Raw genomic sequence first — 18,786 nt, 5'->3', positions numbered from 1 at the left:
TGATCTGAAATTTTCAGGAAAGTTGATGGCCAACAAGCTCTTTTGATTGTCACCTCAACCATCCAAATCGATTCATTAGTTCAAAAGTTACAAAGAGTTTACATACATACACACACACACATACACACACATACATACACACACTCGGACATCATTCTGAAAATAGTCAGAATAGCTTCCTAGGACCTCAAAACGTCGACATCTGATGAAAACTCGATTTTCAAAAATCGGGGTAAAAACAATAACTTCCCGAAATTTTTGAAAATCTTCGATTTTCTTAGCGGGAAGTTAAAAATGGTCGTACAAGGAAGAAAAAAAAGGAAATTGTAGCTTCAAGTGTCGACTTTTTGGATAAGAGCTTTAAAAATTTTTAGCATCAGCGGTTTTTGAGTAATCTTAGAAAAACCAGCGACAAAAAATTTTCGAATTTTTTTAACTTTTTTTTTGGTCTACGGGCGTGGATAATTTTTTTTTGCTTAACCACTATAAGGATCAGATAGCTTCATTATTTAGCTGTAATTTCATTTTTTATAGACCTTGATACGTTCACTTGTCGCCGCGATATCGGTCTTCAAATGGAAAAGGATCCATTTGTGTTTGATTATCGATATCTCAGCAACCAATGATCACACTTTAAGAAATTTAAGAGACCACAGAATGCAGTGACGAAAACGTGTTAAAAATGGTTGGGCGTTGGTCTCTTAAATTTCTTAAAGTTGTTAAAAAAAAAAAAATTTCAAAAAAATTTTTTTTTTTTTTTTTTTGAAATTTTTTTATTTTCTGAAAATTTGAGCACTGTTTGGAATATAATTGTGGATGAAGTTCGGAAAATTTTTTTTTATTCATTTTGTTAAAGATTATGAGCTATTCAGAGCAAAAAACGTGATCCTTTAATTTTTTCGAAAATTCGATCGAGTGAAACAAGAAAACGGCTGGTTGGATTAATCTAGCTCTTTGTAGGGTTTTTATGGGCATATTAAAGTGTAAAATGCACACTCAACATTATTGATTTCCACACTATTTTCGATCCAGCGCTTGATTTTCCAAAAAACCACCAAAATCCCTTTTTTTGTTGCATTTTCAAATTTATGTGACGAAAGGAAAAAATTTTTTTTCGAAAAAACAATGGCTAATCATTCAAGAGGATTTATTTTCGTTTTTGATACCCACCATTAACTTTCTATGTGATCATGGGTTACTGAGATATCGATAATCAAACACAAAAGGATCTTTTTCCATTTGAAGACCGATATCTCGGCGACAAGTGGACTTATCAAGGTCTATAAAAAATAAAATTAAAGCTGAATAATGAAGGTATCCGATCCTTATAATGGTTAAGCAAAAAAAAAAATTCCCACGCCTGTAGACCAAAAAAAAAAAGTAAAAAAAATTTGAAAATTTTTTTATCGCTGGTTTTTCTAAGATTACTCAAAAACCGCTGACGATTAAAATTTTTGAAGTCCTAATCCAAAAAGTCGACACTTGGAGTTACAATTTCTTTTTTTTTCTTTCTTGTACGACCATTTCTATCGAAGTTACGGCCTGTTGAAAATTACCCAAAAATTTGGAATTTTTTTTTGATCCTTTAATTTTTTTTAGTAGTGTATAATAATTAAATCAGTATTAAATACTATTGTTTACATAATTCAACTAGTTTTCAGATAATTTAAACTTTCCCGCTCAACTTTTAGTTCATTCAGAAACCATGAGATGGCACTGTAATTCGTAACTGGTAACACCATTTTTCGTTTTCATGAAAATCCACTATTTCTGCCGATAACCTCAAAATTACGTACCGTTGACATTCTAATCAAAAACTGGTCGTGCCTTTATTTGCATTCAATAGTTCATTTTATCTGGTTATATTATTATTCAAGTGAAAATATGTCGACACCTAGAACAAATAATTTAAAGTGTTGCATTTGTTCAAAATTCATAAAAAAAAAACGAGAGGAACTCCGAAACATATACAATCTGATGAAGATATTGAAAATTTTCCAATGATTTTTGATCATCCAATTGTAGTTGGTGATATTTTATGTTTTAATTGTCGTTCCAAAAGATACAAGAAACCGAGACTTTATGAGGATCATAATAAAGCATTTGAGGACCAATTACCTTCAGATTCGTGTGAATTATTAGAAAGAACTGAATCAAACCTATCAACGATGACTTTGTCTCAGTCAAGTACTGATGATCCATCATTTAATTTAGAGTTTGTATGTGATGATGATACAGAAGAATGTATTGAAGTTCAAATTAAAAGAACAGTTGCAACTCATAGAAATTGTTGTGTATGTTCTGTTTCAAACCGAAATATGGTAGTTTTTCTTCAAGATGCCCGTATGTAATGCTTTATTAAAAAAAGAATTTTTATTCCGGATAGAAATCGATGTTGCAGCGATCATCTCATAAAAAAGCGGTTCTGTGCTGAAGATTTGAATTTATTAAGAGTTTATTCTAATTGGAGTTTTTTAAAATCGTCAGAATTTACTAAAATGATGGAATGCTTGACTGTTGAATGTGACTCTACGTTGATTGATAATATGGATGATTTTCGTATACCTGATGAACAACTTTACATATTTACTGGGTTAAAACGTGAAAACATAATCGAATTGCGGGATTTATTAACTACTATGAGAAATACAGATTCTCGTTCAGTTATTCAATCTCTCATCGTTTTTTTATTCAAGCTACGTTCTGGTAACTCAAGCAGATTAATATTGGCGACTTTACAATTGGAAAATGAACAACTGGTTTCAAAATATTGTGATCAAGTGATACAATCATTTGAAAGAAATGTTTTACCTAAGTATTTCGGTTTTCGATCTGTGTCTCGAGATGATATTATTGAAAATAATTCATCACCACTTTTAAAAAGTTTGTTTGCTGATCGCAGTGATAAGCTTTTCTTGATTTGTGACGGAACGTATGCTCATCATCAAAAGAGCTCGAATAACGCGTATCAAAGAAAGTCTTACTCTGGCCAGAAAAAAGTACCGTTATGTAAGCCATTTACCATTTGTACAACAAACGGATTTATTGTAGATATGTTAGGGCCCTACCTTGCTAATGTGAATGACGCTACTATTATGAAAGACATCATTGACACTCCTAACGGTATTTGCAATCTACTGAGACCTGGTGATGTTTTTGTTGTTGATCGAGGATTTCGTGACGTTTAGCCGCACTTGGAACAAAAAGGTTATCAAGTGTTGATGCCAGCATTAAAAGGCAAATGAAATCGTTTAACAACTACTGAGTCACAACTAATGAGTCAAGACATGTCACAAAAATTTGTTGAGTAGTCGAAACAGTTCATGGAATGTTGAAATAAAAATATCATCTACTTGACCAAAAGTTCGAGAATAAAATAATACCAAGAATCGGTAGTTTTTATAAAATTGCATCATTTCTTCACAATCAATACAACAAACGTCTAATTCCTGATGTAGAGTATTCAGATGAAATTGTTGAAATGATGAAATCTCGATATTCTAATGATAATATACTAGCTGAAGAAGTAGACAAAAATGTTTGGCAGAGGGAAAAACTTCCATTTGAGACAATTCTGTCTAGTGATTTGGTAGATTTTCCAGAAATGACTGAAAAGGATTTGAGACTTTTGTTTACTGGTTCCTATCAATATAAACAAGCAATATCATATTTAGCTGAGATGATGGATGAATCAGATAATTTATCTATTCAGTTTGTCAGAGATAAAACCAATATATTAAAAGCTCAAGCACAATCTCGCCATATTGGTAGAAAGGTTTACAGATGTTTCATTGATTATAAACCAAATACAATTGGATGGAGTGGAGTATCAAAATACAGCTGCGAATGTGCTAATGGACTGAGGACAATTGGTTGTTGTTCACACGTAGCTGCAATAATTTTTTCTCTGGCGCACGGCCGATATTTGGCTAAAATTCCGAGACCAGCATCAATACTCAATACTTTATTGAATAAAGACAATGTCACTACTGTGATTGATGAAGATAGCGACGAGGACTAGTCATGAGTTCATATGATTTTTATTGTTAACAGATTAATAGAATTAATATATTTTTCATAGTTTATAATTAGATATTAATATTGATATTTTTGAATAAAGAACATTTACACTGTGAAAAATTCCCAACAAATTTTACTACGGGTGCATTTTAACACCGGACCATAAGAAAACTGGTACAAAATTTACAAGTGTCCCATAGTAAACGGTATGCGCAGACGACACGATTGGGACCTATGCGCATACGTTTACTATGGTACACTTGTAAATTTTGTACCAGTTTTCTTATGGTCCAGAGTTACAATGGACCCATAGTAAAATTTAATGGGAATTTTTCACAGTGTACTTTTATATGAGCGTTCTGAATTTATTTCGTTATTTTCATCAGTACAATATTAGAAAAGCTTTGTATTTTATCATTTTAGAAGATAATCATGAAAAAAAAAATCGATGGAAATTGAATGGGGAATTAAAAAAAAATAGTCTTATATTTTTATATTTTTATGATTATCGTAACACGCTTAAAAATCAAAATTAACAATAAAACCTCGTTTTTTTTTAGGTTCTTACGGACAAATATGGCTATTATTTTTTTTTTTCAAAACACTACCATCATGCCCCAAAACATATCCGGTTACTAGATCATTCGATTAACAAGACGCAGAGAATAACAATTTTTACTAATTTTCAGTATTTTTCGATTTATTCAGACGTGGTAGTAGATAAAAATCTGAAATTTGCTGTATTGAAGTATTTAATAGGTACAAATATTTTCTGAAGTTATGAGCCCGATTCTTTTCTGGGGCCGATTCGGTATTCTTATCGTCTGAGGGCCTTTAAATGATTTAAATTTCTATTGTTAGAGCGTACAAAAATTAAGAAGACATTGCAATTAGTAATGACAAAAGTATGCATGCTTATTATCAACTTCAATTTTGGCTGGATAATAAAGTAGATCCGACATCATTAGGCTGGGTAAATAATAATGATAATTTAGAACCCATCCGTATGGATAAAATTGTAGCTCCTCCAGCATTATTAGACCTGGTTTCTTGCGGATGTAAAAAAGGATGCGGCAACAACTCTTGTAACTGCAGAAAACCAGGTCTAAAATGCCGCAGACATTATATTGGAGTGTCGTGCACCAATTCTGAAGCTATTGTAATTATATCTTCAGAAATGGAAGAAAATGATTCTGATAATGGTAGCATAGAATCTGAGAAAAATGTAAACGACGAAGAGGAGGTCAAGAATTCCTAGATGTTCCTGTAGACAATGATAAATTTTCTGATTCATCTGATGACGAGATTTAAAATACATACTTATCAATGTAAATTTCGTTTTAATTATGATTTTATAATGAATATTATTATATTTAGCATTATTATTAATAGTAGTATTATCATTATTTTTATCTTTATAATTATTATTACCATTATTTTTATTATTATTTTCATTCCACTTGATGGTCAGTTATATGTAAGAGAGTTCTGTAAATTAAGAAATAAATAGTTGCAATAAGAATATATAAATATGTTTTTATTTATAATTTTAGAATATTATAATAATAAGACAATCGATTTTAATAAAAAATAAAATAAATTACGGAAAAGAACAAACTGTAAATTTTTAATATTGTTAAAATACATTTAAGCTAAAAATTGATCCATTTAATTTTTTTTTTATAGGAATAAAAATTCAATTATTATTTAATTTTTTCGTTAAATAAAATATAAATATCTTTCAGATAGAAAATTAAAAGTAATTTTTCAAATTTCCCGAATGAGATCGCGCGCAGATACGTCATGCATCGTCACGCTTCGGCAAGTTTCGGCGTCAGAAAAGCTGATGTATAAAAAATAACATCGAGTTGACGAGAAAATTAATTAACATTTAAATAATTTACAAATTACAGCTCGCAAGAACTTAAATAAGGGCTCATTTTATTCATTATTTTTATTTTTCTTGAAGTTTCATTAAGTTTTTTTTTTATTCAAGTGCTATAGTTTGTTGAATATTTGCGTTAAACCGGAATTTTGAACATTTTGTTATAAAAAAAAACATATTTGCTACTTTTTTGTTGGATTATTTCGGTTGTCATAATTTTAGGTTATTCATTGAATCATTCTGTGAAAAAATTAGTCGGCCAGGAATTTTCACCAGCAAGAGTTACTTCTTAGACTTAACTCGACTGGACTACTTACAGTCACTAACTTTCTGGGAAAGTTAAAGACAAATTGTCGTCAAAAGTCAAACTTTACTGGCTCTTAACAAGCTACTCTCCTCTATTCTCCCACTCTCATTCACTAACTAACTCCTTTTCCATGCAAACTCGCATTCTCTATTTTCTATCGATTTGTACCCTCGCACACATAAGGCGTAGGTCCACAGACCTTCCGGAGGTGCCGCTTCTCGCGGAGTCAAAATACAGTGTCAATTTGACTTCCTCAAGCATCATGAACGAAGTTTACCACCCATAATATCCGTAACCGGGCCTTATACTGCCCTAAACTCCACTTTGAGGGGGCGAAGACATTTCAGTCATTCCTTCACAGTTACCATGTCACTAGAAGGGCTAGGTTCTATGCCTAGACATCATCACTAGTCGGGAGGCACGCTACCTTGGCCACTATCAACGACTCAGAAGGACCTCCAAAATCCTGATACTTGTAAACATATCATACAGGTACCGTACTGAACTCCATATTAAATACAAGTCAACGCAACCATACCCACTTATACCCAATACTCAACTCCAGATATACTCGTACTCACACTCACCAGATACTTATCACTTACAACATACTAACTCATTACGCTTACTCTATTTTACTCGGTAAAACTTTTACTCGGTTTATATATGTTATAATTTCTTACCAAAAAAACCTGTGAAAAAAGGCAAATTGCTATAGAAATGCGGCTTTTAACGCCAAATCATCGAGGTTGTTAACCCGATTATTATTTATTAAGCCAATTTTTAAATGGATTTCTGTAGAAATCAGGCTTCTTACAATGGGTCTCATAAAAGAATTATCAAAGAATTTTGCCATCATATGGCTTTTCCTAGCAGACTCAAAAAATACTCTCTTCGAGCTCGAAAAAATTTAAACATTGTGTCAATCTCCGAGCATTGGAGAAATTGAAAATAATTAATAATGATTGTTTTTTCGAGTTTTGCTCTCGATCATGCTTGATGAATTAGCTAAATAAGTACCTGGCAACATTAATCTTTTCATCGATATTAGCAGAGTAGCGGTTGATTTACTAAAAAACCAAAAAAAAAAAACTTTTTATTATACGTACCTTTATTGGATGTTAAAGATAAAAAAAAATGTTTCAAAAATTGATGAGAGGGTCTTCTAAGAAATTAATTCAAGTTTTTAACGCCACCCTCAAATTGACTGTGCGTCTCAGTTGTGAGTCTCTTGTTACTATCCTATATCATTCTAAGGCATTTCCCATTATTTGTAAAAATTTTTATAATAATATTATATGCTCTCATATGTTATATGTAGGAGAGAGAAGTCACCGGTGCTATAAGCAGCAACGGAAGTAGTCGCGATGCTTGCTATGAGATCGCGCCCACAAGTTGTAGTGTCCCTGGTAAGAAACTTATTTCAGAACTCTTATATTCAAATAATGGAAGCAATTTTGGCACGAGTACTCCTCTGTTATTTGACAGAGTGATAAGTTCCTTTTTTGGTAGTAATATAGTATATCCTATATTACACACATAATGATATGAATATTTATTATCAATGCATCCATGAATAATTTTTCTTAGAAATTAAACTTGGACTTACAAAAAAAAAATATTGTAATAAAAAGTATATGTAACTGAAGTTGCGATCGGTCAATTGAAGGCCAATATATATAGATATACATTATAAAAAAAATAGTAAAAAATGAATAAAAAGTTTTGGGTGACCTTTACCCCCATGAAAAAACACAATAATTGTGTGGAGAAGCCCTAGATTCTCATATCCCATCAATTCCACGGCCTTCGAGTGTCGAAAGTACTGGAATATCCAGCTTAAAAATTTTGAAACGGCGAAAAAAAATCTAAGTACACTTTACCCCTCTGGAAAAAATTCTAAGATGTCTGGAGTCACGTGACATTTATGTTGTTACAGTTTCATTCACCTCCGAGTGTCGGAAGTACTGAAATTTCCAGCTAGAAGAGTTCGAAACGGCGTAAAAAATTCTGATGACATTTTACTCCTCTACAAAAAATTCTACCATGTCTGGAGTTACCTGAATTTTATGGTGTCACAGTTTCATCCGCCTCCGAGAGTCGGAAGTATAGGAATTTTCGACTCGAAAATTTTGAAAGGGCGTAAAAAATTTTACACATAACCCTGTTGGCAAAAACTCTGGCATGTCTGGAGTCACATGAATTATATATTTTAACCATTTCGTTTGCATACAAGTGTCGGAAGTACTGAAATTGCCAGCTAAAAAATTTTGAAAACGGAGAAAAAAATTCTGGCAACCCTTTATTCCGCTGAAAAAAATCCAGCAAGTTTAGAGTGACCTCAATTTTCTAATTTCACCGTTTCGTCCGTCTCCCAGTGTCAAAAGTACTGGAATTTCCAGCTGGAGATTCCAGTAGCGACACTCGGAGGTGGATGAAACTATGACACAATACGATTAAGGTGACTCCAGATATGCTAGAATTTTTTCCAGAGGGGTAAAGTGTAGCCAGAATTTATTCTATTGTTTTAACATTTTCCAGCTGGAAATTCCAGTACTTCCGACACTCGGAGGTGAATGAAACTGTAACAACATAAATGTCACGTGACTCCAGATATCTTAGAATTTTTTCCAGAGGGGTAAAGTGTACTTAGATTTTTTTCGCTGTTTCAAAATTTTCAAGCTGGAAATTCTAGTACTTCCGACACTCGAAGGCCGTGGAATTGATGGGATATGAGAATCTAGGGCTTCTCCACACAATTATTGTGTTTTTTCATGGGGGTAAAGGTCACCCAAAGCTTTTTATTTATTTTTTACTATTTTTCTTATTATGTATATCTATATATATTGGCGTTCAAGTGACCGGTCGCAACTGCAGTTACATAAAAATATAGAGTTTCTACTATATGAACAAAAATTTACAATCTATTTAATACATTCTATAGGAATTTAATTGTATATAGTTTTATATAATTATATATAATTTTTTCACCCGGGAACTTGGTTAAAATGGATGATCTAGTAAACTTACAATGCAGTATATTGAAATTACAAATCATTTTCAATACAAACCATTTAATAAAATTACAACATTCGTATTGTAATATTGCTAAACAAATTTTCGATAGATGTTTAGTAAACTTAAATAAATATTTTTTAGTTTTCCTAAATGAAGTTTGAACAAATTGCATAGTAAATTTACAAAACTGCATGGTATTATTAGTAAATTGTTATGCGTTAAAACTTACAACACTTTCGTTGCAAATTTACTATAGAACTTTTTAACAGTGTACTTAGTGCTACTTCAAATTTCCATGAGGAGGAAAATACTGCTGTATCGTCAGCAAGGAGGGCTAGCAATGTAGCCTGATGTTTCGGCAGGTCATATATATATATATATATTAAAAATAATATAGGGCCCAGAATTGAGCCTTAAGGAGCGCCAGCGACAATCTTACGTAGACAACTTTGTGCACTTCCCACTTAAACGGTAAAAGTTCTATTGCAGAGAAAGTCATCCACAAACTGGATTATATACTTATTATATCATATAGTCGGGTATGTTTAAAAGTTTTCATTTACAGACAAGAGCACGGTGCCACACTGTATCGAGAGCTTTTTCAATGTCCAGTAGTAGCAAGCCCGTGCTCCTACCTTTGTTGACATTTAAACTAGTATGAATAGTAAACATTTCTCAAAAAGTCAGTCGGCTACTGTAAATTTCAAAAATGCTGATAGTTTTTGTAAAAAAAAATAGAAAAGCTAAAGATAACCAAAATAACTGTTGATAGGAAAATTTCAACAATAAAAATTTATTGAAGAAAACACTTTCAAACAATTCTTTTTTTTCGTTGAAAAAATTCTACTTGGCACATTTTATCAATTCTCAATATTAAAGTATTGAATAATTTTTTTTTTAATTTTTGAGAATTGTAAAAAATTGTTTATTTCAAGGAACGAACATCAATAGAAAAACGATACCATGGATCAATTTGGAAATTAACAGCGTTAATCAAATTACATTGACTTATATAAAAAAAAAACTTTTAGAAATTAATTATGGGTAAGAATTAGCATATTACACACCCAGGGCAGTAAAGTAAGAAATGTTTCAGATCTCACGTAACAAACATGTGATCTGAGGCTTTTTTATTTACTTCCCAAGGTGTGTATGCAATTTTTCACCAGATCTGCATCTGAAAGTTTGAATTTTAGCCTCTATTTAGGGGAAGGATGGCACATGCGCTAATTTTTCTCGTTTGTTTTCTTATAAAAGAAAAGAACGACTTTCTCTCCTTTAAACAGGGCAGGAATGTAAACTTTCGGTGCAGGTATGGTGGAAATAGTATATTACACACCTAAGAAAGTAAAGTAAGAAATGTCTCAGATTACATATAATTGTTGGCCGAGGCGAAGCCGAGGGCTCTATGAGCGCGGACTTGTAGTGGCTTTTGGTTCAGCCCCACACGCAAGGTATTTATAATAGTCGAACAAATCAAATTTATAGTAAGGTAAGAGACCGACTAGCTGATCAGGGGACTAGTATCAGATTACTCATGTATTTATAGATCTATATTTAGTAAAATTCAGTAAATACTGTGTTCACGTTCACGTTCAAAAAAAAATAAATTGTACAATTCAAAATAGTATTATTTTTACGTGTTCTTTTCATATTAGTATGCTTATTATACCTGATCGAATTAATATATAAACTATAAACATGATAAAGTATGCAGACAGAGTTTCACAAATCAGACGCCAGAGAGTGTAAGAACAATAAAAAGTATTTGGTAAATACCTTGTGATATGTATCCTTCTGCCATGTTTTAATCTGTTGAACGATATCATTAGATAAATTTTCTTTTACACGTAAATGAAGATCGCAGAGTCTATCAGATTCAACCAACGAACTCTTCCATGCCGCTTCAGTAGTACCATATTCCGGGCCCTTTTCAATTTTTTCATTCCACGATTTAGACCACGCTTTTAAGGCTTTAGCATAATTTTTTTCAATTTCTGAACGCTCTTGGACAAGTGCTATCAAACTATCGCATAACTTATGACCATCTTCAATTCTCTTAGTTGTACGCTTGTAGTTGCCTGGTTCCCAAAAAGAGTCCGAGGTAGCTATCAACATGTTATCGTCGCTGTGATGTGACATTTTAAACTATAGAGGAAATCTCTTTTCCCTAAAAAATAAAAAAAAAACATTATTTCCAGTCATTATTAGAGAAAATTTATTTATTGATATTAAATGCCAAGGCACAGGCCAAATGACAAGATGTTAAATACAGAAAAGAAAAATTTTGTGTACAAACTGAAAACTTACATAATAATAATATAAAGCTTATAATAATTAGGTATAAAACAAAATAAAAATAAAAAGCAGAGTAACAATAGTTCATGAATATTAATTAATTCTACATAATTAATTTTCTCATTTAGAGATTTATATTGAATTTGATTCATAACAATAGTAAAAAATAGAAAATAAAATAGAAGAAGATACAAATAAATTTTAAATAAGACCTATTTGTAATATCAACCTATAACAAAAATCTAATAATTTTTAATTCTTAGTTTTGCTTTAAATAACATTGCACTTGTGGACAGACGTGACTTAGAATCAGAGATCAATTAATAATAAATATTCAAACATATTCTTTTTAAATAGTTCCAAAGAACTTACATCTAATACTTCGGCTGGTAATTTTTGCCACAATCGTATCGCAGATATTACAAAAGAATATTCTAGATGTGATGTTGAGAACTTAGGGATTAAATAATTCACATTGTTGTTTTTAATTGCAATTTTCTCCGATCTTCTAGATTCACCTTCTAAGAACATTTCGTGTTACTAAAACCATAAGGGCGTATCTCAAAATATACGCCCTTTTGGTTCTGCAGAACCAAAAGGGCGTATAAAAAAACTTTTTTGCTCCAATCAATGTAAAAATGTTGACAACATTAGAATCTATTGAAAAAACGAAAGAAATTTTTTTTTTGTTTTACGCCTTTTTGGTTTTAAGAAAAAATTTTTTTAAAATCATAAGGGCGTATCCTGTTTTTTCGATTTATTATCAATAATAGGTAAGAGTAAGAAAAAAAATTGCCAGGGTAATAAAAATTATCACTCCACACTTTAATTTATATGGACAAATATTTATTTAAGTGAAAGAACAAATAAAAAATAGAAAAAAAATAAATTCATCAGGGTTTTAGTCCTATACCATCTCCATCGTCAGAATCATCTGTAGCTAAGAGTATGAAAAAAATTTTTTTAATTTTTTTTAGAACATAACTTGACAATAATAAAAAAATTTATAAACTATTACCATCGCTGAAAATTAATCTTTAATAATATTGATAATATTTTTGTGGGACGGTGCCTGATGCACAAAAATGATTTAGGTCATTAAACTTGCTTCGATATATTGGTATTCTAAAACCATAACAATTCTCAAGAACAACGGCAATTGATTTTTGAAAATAAAAAGAAAAAAAAAACAGGAAATAGAAAATGAAACCTTGATTGAAAAATGAAAAAATGCACCTTTGAAAAATTGAACAATCTAAATGTGCATTTCTTTAATTTGATTAAATTAAATTTCACAGCACTCATAGAATTTAGAATTTTTTAGATGAATTTTTTTCGTTCTCGAATTATACATATTTTTTACATCAATTGTTGAATTAAAAAAATTGTGACAAGATTCGATCAAGATTAAATAAAGAAATTTGGTTTTTTATTTAAATAAATATTTGTTCAGATAAATTAAGTTGTGGAGTGATAATTTTTATTACCCTTGCAATTTTTTTTCTTACTCTGATCTATAATTAATAATAAACCGAAAAAATAGGATACGCCCTTATGACTTTAAAAAGATTTTTTGCTTAAAACCAAAAGGGCATAAAACAAAAATTTTTTTTTTTTCGTTTTTTCCATAGATTTTAATGTTTTCAATATTTTTAAATTGATTGGAGCAAAAAAAAAATTTTATACGCCCTTTTGGTTCTGCAGAACCAAAAGGGCGTATATTTTGAGATACGCCCTTTCGGTTTTAGTAACGCGATTTCTCTCAAATAACTAGGCTTACCAATATTTAACAATTTATAAAAATATGTAGCTACAAAATACAATCTTCTAGATTTGATTGACAACCATTTTATTTCTAATCTATAAGGTGTAATATGCTCATCGCGCCGTAAATCAAAGATGAATCTTATTGCATTATTTAAGGCACGTTGTAATTTCAAATCATTATCTGCATTAGAATCAATGAGAATAACAGAGCAGTAATCTATTAATGGTAAAATAGTAGTCAGAACCAATAATTTTTTAATATCAGTAGTATAATTGTTTTTCTGAATTTTCAGACAATATAATATTAGGTTGATCTTTTTAATAGTATGTGAGATATGATTATTCCAGGAGAGATCATTATTTATATGGAGTCCAAGGCATTTAGTTGAATTTACATTGGGTAGTTCAATATCATCAATAATAATGGGTGGAAGAGTGGTCCAATCAATTTGTTTCAGTTTACTGTTTGTTCCTATGATCATAGCTTTTATTTTCTTAAGATTTACAACCAGGCTATGTTCAATAGCCCAATCGGATATGGCTTGTGCGTCCTTAGTAACTAAATCAACCGCACTATATATATTACTAACCATAAAATGCAAGTAAATATATTTATCGTCTGCAAACAATCCATATTTATAATATATATTCCTACGTACTACCAAATTTATCACTATAAGAAATAAGATTACTCCAGATGATGTTTCAAGAAATTCAAGTGGTAAATTATTGTCATCAATTATTGATTGAGATCGCTTAGACAAATATGAGTAAAACCAAGTAATAGTATTTATAGAGAAGCCCAATTCGAACATATTTTTTAATATTACTTAAGAGTCAACAAAATCGAAAGCTTTACTTAAATCAAATAATACAATGAGTGTAAATTCACCTCTATCCATAGCATTTCTAATATCATCAGTGAATTGAAAGAGAGCAGATTGTGTACTGTGATACTTTCTGAAACCTGATTGATGTTTGTCTAATAGTTCATTCTCTTCTAAATAATTTACCACCTGATTTGCTACCAATCTTTCAAAAGCTTTACTTAAATGAGATAAATTAGCTACTAGTTGAGTATTCGATGGTGATTTTGGTGGTGTAACTTTGTTTAAAGGGATGATGTAAACCATTTTCCAAAGATCTGGGAAAGACCCATATTTAAGCAAGCGATTAAACAGATGAGTCAAATAGACCGTAATTGGCGGTATATGATCTCTTAACCATCTTCAATTGAGGGAGAGAGTCCATCCGGACTCTTACCTTTAGATTTTGGTAATGTTAGTTTTAATATTTTGGTTACGTCAACAATATCAATAATCTTCTATTCAAAGGTACAGTTTACTTGTCTACAATACTGTCGAGGTAACAAATCAAGAAAAGCAATATCACAGGGCGGATGGTATCTTACTATTTTTTCGAAATGTTCATTCAATTCTGAAGCTTCAAAATGATTTAATGGTGACGACACTCTACTTTTAACTAAACTAATAAAATATTTACATTACAAAATTTATAAAAACGTTAAAATTCGTAAGAATTAATTAAAGCCACAAATAATTCGATTTCTGTCAAAAAATAAGAATTCTGACAAAAAGAAGTTTCACTTTGGACCCTTATCACAGAAGTTATGAGCAAAAAAAAAATGAACAAAATGAGCCTATTTCTAAGTTTCTACGAGCTGTAATTTGTAAATTATTTAAATGTTAATTAATTTTCTCGTCAACTCGATGTTATTTTTTTAACACTAGCAATTCCGATGCCGAAACTTGCCGAAGCATAACGAAACATGTCGAAGCTGCGCTCGATTAGGAAATTCAAAATCTGAAAAATTACTTTTTTACTTTCTTGCTGAAAGACATATATATTTTATTTAAAGAAAAAATTAAAATGAAATTTAATTTTTATACCTATAAAAAATAATTAAATGGATCAATTCTTACCTTGAATGTTTTTTAACAATATTGAAAATTATATAAATGTTTTTTTCCGTAATTTATGTTATTTTTTATTAAAATCGATTGTCTAACTATTTTAATATCATAAAATTTTTAATATTTTCATAAAATTATTTTTTACAACTAAAGTATTAATGTAATATAATTATACACGTAAGGACGTTTGTGCGTAAGCTGAAAATAATTTATTTCGAATTACTCTGTCCTAGTGTCATAATAAACATACATTAAATTAAAATTTAATTAATTTATTTAATTTCAAATGTTGTTGAAAATCACTTAAGGTAAGTATTGATCCATTCAATTATTTTTTATAAGTATAAAAATTAAATTACTATTTAATTTTTTCGTTAAATAAAATATAAATGTCTTTCAGCAAGAAAATAACTAGTATCTTTTCAGATTTTGAATTTCCTAAACGAGCACGCGCGCAACTTCAACATGCTTCGTCATACTTCGGCATGTTTCGGCGTCGGAACAGCTGATGTATAAAAAATAACATCAAGTTGACAAGAAAATTAATCAACATTTAAATAAGTTATAAAGTACAGCTCGTAGGAACTTAAAGTTCCTACGAGCTAAAAATAGGCTTATTTTATTCATAATTTTTTTTTCGTTAAATTATATTGTTTTTTTTTATCCATGTGCTATAGTTTGTTAAATATTTGCGTAAAATCGGAATCTCGACCACTTTGTTATGAAAAAACATATTTGCAAAACATTTTTTTGTTGGATTTTTTCGGTTGTCGTACTTTTAGCATATTCAGAATCATTCTGTGAAAAAGTTAGGCGGCTAGGAATTTTGACCAACAAAAATCTTTATTTCGACTGAACTAATATGTGTCTTTCGCAAGATCGTGTAACAAGAAACCTATGTCAAGATTTGTGTATGTTGTACCGGGGTAAAATTCAAATATTTAAATTTGAATCAACTTGACTTCCCGCGATTGATCAATTACCTAGAGTACCCCGTACGCGTCAACTATTCTATCGGCTTGTCGCCAGGCGCGCTAATTTAAAGGGCTCGTCTAGCAGACCGATTCACAAGTAAAGTAGGGAAGGCAATTTTTCGAAGACTATCGAGAGGGCGCAAAGTAAATAGTTATAAGGGCAAGACAGTGCCAGTAAAAAGAGAATAGATATGGGCGATGTTGGAAAAATAAATCGATATTGGGATAATCGATTTTCTCAATAATAAATTACGTTTAATCGATTGTTGAGTAAAAACCCGCATGAAAAAGCTATATATTGTTAAACATATATGAAATATATATGGTGAGTATGTAATAAATATATGGTGGCAAAAATATCTATAATCATAAATATAGGTTTTTTACATGTATTGAATTATGTATTTTTAATAATATATCTCTGTTTATATAATGTTTCATATTTTTCTATATGTATATTCTCTCATATAATGCCCAATATATTTTTAACATAGATAAATGGTATATATGTAATTTATAAAGTATAATACAATAAACCTTATATATATTAATAAAAATTACAAGCTAAAATGTATCGTTGTTATTATGTAACACACCATATGACGGAAAATATGTATAGTATCATATATTTTTCAACATATTGGACGTTATATATTGTAAAATATATGGAGTACTATGTATTTTGCAATGTACTGGGAAACATATACAAAAAAAAATACATCATACTATGTATTATTTAATATACTATTTTTAATATAATATATCAATATAAAAAAAGGCCATTCGGCAGCAGAAATGGAAGGTAGATTTTTCGAAAGTAAATCATACTTTCAAATGTAAATGTGTCTTTCTTGAATAAGTCGATCGCAATAATTATAATAATAATAATAATAATAATAATAATAATAATATTGTTTCATATTTTTAATAATAATAATAGAGCTAGTATTTTAATATATTTATTATCATTATTATTTTATTGATAGTAAAATGTTTTAAAGATTAATGTAATTTTTAGTACAAAAAACATTCTCTCCACCTTCCATCTTGCGGTACTTAAATAAGTCGATCTATTGGAATTTGCAATCAAATTTGTAGAAATTCATTCCGATCTATACAGATTCAAATAGATCTTTTTCAAGCCAAAACAAAAAAATTAAAAAAAAATTTTAGGGGTTGGTTGGCCGTGCGGGCCAGCCCCAAAACTTCCCGCTGTTTTCGAGCTCAGGGAGCTCGAAAACATTAGTGCGGATGTATTTTCGAGCTCGAAAATACTATTACATGCCGTTGTTTTTTTATGATCTTTTCAAGCTCTAATAAATTACGTTTTTTACTGAAGTTTGAAAATTTAAGAATCGAAAATCATTCATAAAGAAGCGGTTTTAAAATTTAATCTCCGATTATGTTCAATAAAATCAGTGTATTAAAGCAGAAATCAATGTCAGGGATCAAAATCAAGATTTAAATAAGTTTTGACTCATATCAGAAACAATAAAATATTAAATTCCCGAGAAAAATATTGAAAATAGCATAAAATGTTATTTTTTTTAATTTTTCAACGCCAATATCTTTCGAACTAATAAATCGATTTTGTAGTTTAAGCTAGCAATCGGCGCGTTTCGTTGAATTCTAGAGCTGATTAAAATTTGAAATCGATCGGTTTAGCGGTTTAGCCCGTTTTTCACCATTTCTTTCTCCAATGATATCTCGCGAACGAATGAACCGATTTTGATGATTAAGGCGGCAGTCGACGTATTTTATTGATTTCTAGAGCTGATCGGATTTGGGAATTGTTTGGTTGAGTAATTTCAAAGATAATTCGCAAATAACTGTTTTTTAGCGATTCTTTCTCCCGCAACATCTCTCGAACAAATTAACCGATTGAGATGGCTAAGGCGTCAATCGACGCGTTTCATCAAATTCTAGAGCTTATTAGATTTTGAAGTCCATCATTCCAGTCGTTTCTGAGAAATCACTAAAAAACTAAAAAAATAAAATTTTTTTTTTTTTTTGTAATTCGCAAAATTTTTCAGTCTACTTGATCAAATGATCTAAAATTTTTAGGAAAGTTGATGGGAAAAAAGCTCTTTCGATTGCCGCCTTAACCATCCAAATTGGTTTATTAGTTAAAAAGATATAAAGAGTTTACATACGTACATACACACACACATACACACACACACACTCGGACATCATTCTGAAAATTGTCAGAATAGCGTCCTAGGACCTCAAAACGTCGACATCTGATGAAAACTCGATTTTCGAAAATCGGGGTGAAAACAATAACTTCCTGAAATTTTTGAAAATCGTCGATTTTCTTAGCGGGAAGTTAAAAAAATCTGAATTCCATAAATTTAATCCTATAAATATTCTAATAGCTTGAGAGCACTACTCAGATTATCCAATTGATGTTTTCTGTTGATTAAATAATCCTGACGACTGCTAAACTGAGATCTGGGACATTCCAACTCTTAGTTCTTCCTGTTCCTTGTTTAAATATATTGATTAAAAAGAATTAAAAATGATGAAATTCGAATTCTTTTTAATAATTTTAATTCTTTTGTTTGTATATATAAATATACA

The 18,786-nt window shown here is 30.4% G+C and overlaps 1 protein-coding gene across 3 annotated transcripts in view; it reads right to left on the bottom strand.

Annotated features, from left to right (window-relative positions):
* Nucleotides 1–18,786, bottom strand: part of LOC103576305 (protein kinase C and casein kinase substrate in neurons protein 2) — a 160,070-nt gene that overhangs the window by 124,437 nt on the left and 16,847 nt on the right. For all 3 annotated transcript variants that reach the window (XM_053742103.1, XM_053742104.1, XM_014440621.2), the window contains exon 2: nt 11,010–11,400. In XM_053742103.1, the coding sequence (XP_053598078.1) occupies nt 11,010–11,372 (363 nt within the window). In that variant the 5' untranslated portion in view covers nt 11,373–11,400. The remainder of the gene's footprint in view (nt 1–11,009; nt 11,401–18,786) is intronic.

Source organism: Microplitis demolitor, chromosome 9 (genome assembly GCF_026212275.2).
Source record: "Microplitis demolitor isolate Queensland-Clemson2020A chromosome 9, iyMicDemo2.1a, whole genome shotgun sequence".
Classification (NCBI taxonomy): Eukaryota; Metazoa; Arthropoda; class Insecta; order Hymenoptera; family Braconidae; genus Microplitis; species Microplitis demolitor.
This window is presented reverse-complemented; position numbering and strand designations above follow the sequence as displayed.